General features: G+C 60.9%; 1 protein-coding gene across 1 annotated transcript in view; it reads right to left on the bottom strand.

The window, feature by feature from the left end:
* Positions 1 to 7: 7 nt before the first annotated feature.
* The window catches only part of AGBL5 (ATP/GTP binding protein-like 5), a gene marked incomplete at both ends in the record, with an annotated part of 8,984 nt that continues 5,717 nt past the window's right edge, over positions 8 to 3,274 (bottom strand). Inside the window, one exon of the mRNA XM_009585543.1 lies at positions 8 to 44. Within this exon, the coding sequence (XP_009583838.1) occupies positions 8 to 44 (37 nt within the window). The remainder of the gene's footprint in view (positions 45 to 3,274) is intronic.

The following is a 3,274-nucleotide window of genomic DNA, read 5'->3' as shown; positions in this document are numbered from 1 at the left end:
TGTTCACCGAGCGCCCTGTGTTGTAGTTGCACTCCAGCGTGTAGCTGTGAAGCACAAGGAAGCCCACGTTACCCGACGGATCCACACCTGCCCGAGACAGGAGCACTACTGCTGCGACGACACCAAGCAAGCAGAGCTGGGGTCCCCCCTCAGCCCCGGGAGGGGAGGCTCCGGGGGGGAGTCTGGAGAGAAGACGTGGCTCCTGCCCGTGACGCGCCGGCGAGCCGCAGCTCTTGCTGCGACCTGCTTCATGTGCGCTGCATTTTTTCATCTGCTGAGATAGGAATAAGGGAGGTAAAAAAAGCAGCAGTTGGCCGTCAGGTGGAAGCCAGAAGCATGCTGAGGACAGGAGAGGCACCCGTGACACAGCACCCAAGGAACCGGACTCTGAAATCAATGTCCCCAGCCATGGGGGAGCTGGAGAGCAGGAGCAGGAGTGGCCAGTGATCACTGAGCTCCCACCTCTTATCTTAAATCAACAGTCAGGGCACCCACAGCAGTTAGGGACACCTCAACTGCTTTTCAGGGTGAAGCAACTACCAAAAGATGTTCTCTGGTTATCGTAAAAGGGTCTGCAGTCATCCCTGGTGAGTTCACGCTAAGGACAGGGTGAGAGATTCAGAAAGGGCACAGGAGGACGGATGGCATGTCGTTCCGCAGGAGCCAAGCCTCGCATTGTACTGATTTTCTGGCAATGAGACACCGGACCACCGACGTGGCACAGACTGTGGGAGGCTTCAGGGAAACGCAAGAGAGCCGCAGAGCCATCTCCTTGTCTCTCCACGTCCAGGGGAAAGCCAGCAAGGAGTCACTGGGATGGAGCTGTGGGTGCGACACCAAAGGTCTGCACTGGTGAGCCCCACGCGGAGAAGCCGCCCGGCGTGCCGCCGGCAGAGCCAGGCGTGTGCAGGGGGCAGGAGACCAGTGGCGGAGGAGGGGAGGGAGGTGAGGGCTCGGACGTGCTGTGCAGCCAACGCGCGGAGCCGAGGCGCTTGCAAAAGCACATATGGCCAGGATGCGTATCCTGATAGTTTGCAAACTGATAGGCAGGAGCGTAGGTAACGAGCAAGGGGAACTGGGAACTCTCACTGAGGAAACTCAATAAAACTGGGAAAGCCGAAGCCTGGTGGGAAGATCGGTGTGAGGGAGGTGTTAAACAGCCCAGCAGCAGGGGCATCCTGCTGGGGGAAGGCCTGCCGCACAGCCCGCTGACGGAAGAAACTCGCCTTCACCTGCCACGGCGTGCCGGCGCTGTCCTGGCACCCACAGGGCTAACCACCACGGCAGTCCCTCCAGCAGCATGAGGCCAAGTGAACACACAGCTCGGTGGGCTGCAGAAGGCAGAGGGGATCACCCCTTCCCTGTGTGCCCCCCCCAGCTGCCGAGGAGCTGGAGAAGGGGCCCTGGATCACCCCTCTCCAGAGGGTCCTGTAGCCCGGCCCCCGCCTGCTCCATGCCCCAGCAGCTCTTGCCGGCACTGGCAGAGCAGGGAGGGAGGGGGGACCGACAGACCGACGGACGGACGGACAGCCTGCCCTGGCTGTCTGGGCAAGGTGCCACGCGGGGAAGAAGGCCGCAGCTCAGCTCAGCGGGGCAGAGCAAGGCTGAGCCTAGTCAAACCGAAATGGCCAAAGATCGGTGCCCTGGAGCTGCGATACTGCAGTGATGTCAACATTGCCCACTAGCGACAACGATGACCAATTTTCTTTAAAAACTGCCAGGTCCTGAACACACGCCCGGTTGGACAGTGGGACTTTGTCAGGACAGCTCCTGAGGAACCCACCACACGCTTACGATGCCTCATCTCCTCACCAGCTCAGCGGGACCGCTCCAAGGAGCAGCCCTGCCGGGGGCCATAGCCTGGGGCTATTCTAACAGGGGCGTTGAGGGTGGGCACTGCTGGACCTCATACTTACAGACGAAGAGGCACTGGCTGGGGGGGTGCCGGGTCGGGCAGCATTTGCTGCCGGGGCGCTGCAGCGACCATGCAATGGTGGAGCTCAGTAGCCTGAGAGAGAGGAACAGGGCTAAAAGCAGGATCACAGCCCTGGACTTCAGGAGAGCAGATTTTGCCTTTTCGGGGATCTGCTTGGAAAAGTCCCCAGGGACAGGGCCCTGGAGAGCCGATTCATTTTCAGGGCTCGCCTCCTCCAGCTCCAGAACAGTCCACCCAGATACGCGGGAAGTCAAGCAAAGGCAGCAGGAGGCCTGCGTGGATGAGCCAGGAGCTCCTGACTAGACTCGGATAAAAAAAGGAAGCACACAAGAGGTGGAAGAAGAGACAGGTGACCTGGGAGGGACAGAGATGCTGTCGGAATGGGCAGGGATGGGGCTGGGAAAGCCAAAGCCCACCTGGAAATGAATCTTGAGGGACAAGAAGGGCTACAAGAAGGCTTCTAGAGGAGTATCAGTAGCAGAAGGAAGACTAGGGAGAGCGTGAGCCAGCCGCTGACTGGGGCAGAGGCTGAGGTACTTCACACCTTCTTCACCTCAGTCGTCGCTGGCGAGCTCTGTGTTCAGCGATCCCTTGCCCCTGCGACCAGAGGAAAGCCTGGAGCAAGGGAGACGTCCCTGCGGCGGAGGAGGAGCAGCTCGGGGAGCACCTGCACGGCTTGGACAGGCACAGGTCTGCAGGACCCGGTAGGACGCAGGGGGTCGCGAGGGCTGAGAGAGCCAGACGATGTCCCAGCAAGGCTGCTGCCGATTATCTCGGGAGGTCCCAAGGATGGGGAGAAAGCAAACGTCACCCCTGTCTTTGGAGCCAGGGACCCACAGGCCGGTCAGCCTCACCTCAATCCCTGGGAAGGTGATGGAGAAAATAATCTTGGAGACCCAGGAACGACAGAAGGTATCTGGGAGCAGTCAGGTGATTTACAAAGGAGAAATTGCGCATAACCACGCCGGCAGCCTTTGACAACGTAACGGCCAGCTTCGAGGCTGAGGGAGAGCCGTGGGCAATGGCTTATGGCTTTGGACACTGTCTCCCACCCCACCCTCGCAGGCGAGCAGATGAAGGACTGCGATGCCAGGGCACGGGGAGATGGCCTGAACGCTGGCTGATAGCGACCAGCTCCAAGGGCTGTGAGCGCAGCACAGAGCCCGGCCGGAGCCCCAGCACTGGCGGTGCGCCCCGGGTCGATACCGGGTGTCAGGCTACCCAGCCCCTTCACTGGTGCCTGAGGTGCCAAGGCTGTGGGGGACGCAGAGCTGGGGGGTGATGCTCTGGAGGGTCGCGCTGCCCTCGGGAGGGACTTGCCAGGCCGGAGAAGGGGCA

The sequence above is a fragment of the Fulmarus glacialis genome, unplaced genomic scaffold (assembly GCF_000690835.1).
Source record: "Fulmarus glacialis isolate BGI_N327 unplaced genomic scaffold, ASM69083v1 scaffold17989, whole genome shotgun sequence".
NCBI classification, from domain to species: domain Eukaryota; kingdom Metazoa; phylum Chordata; class Aves; order Procellariiformes; family Procellariidae; genus Fulmarus; species Fulmarus glacialis.
Note: the sequence above shows the minus strand (reverse complement) of the source record. Positions and strands in the feature narration are given on the sequence as shown.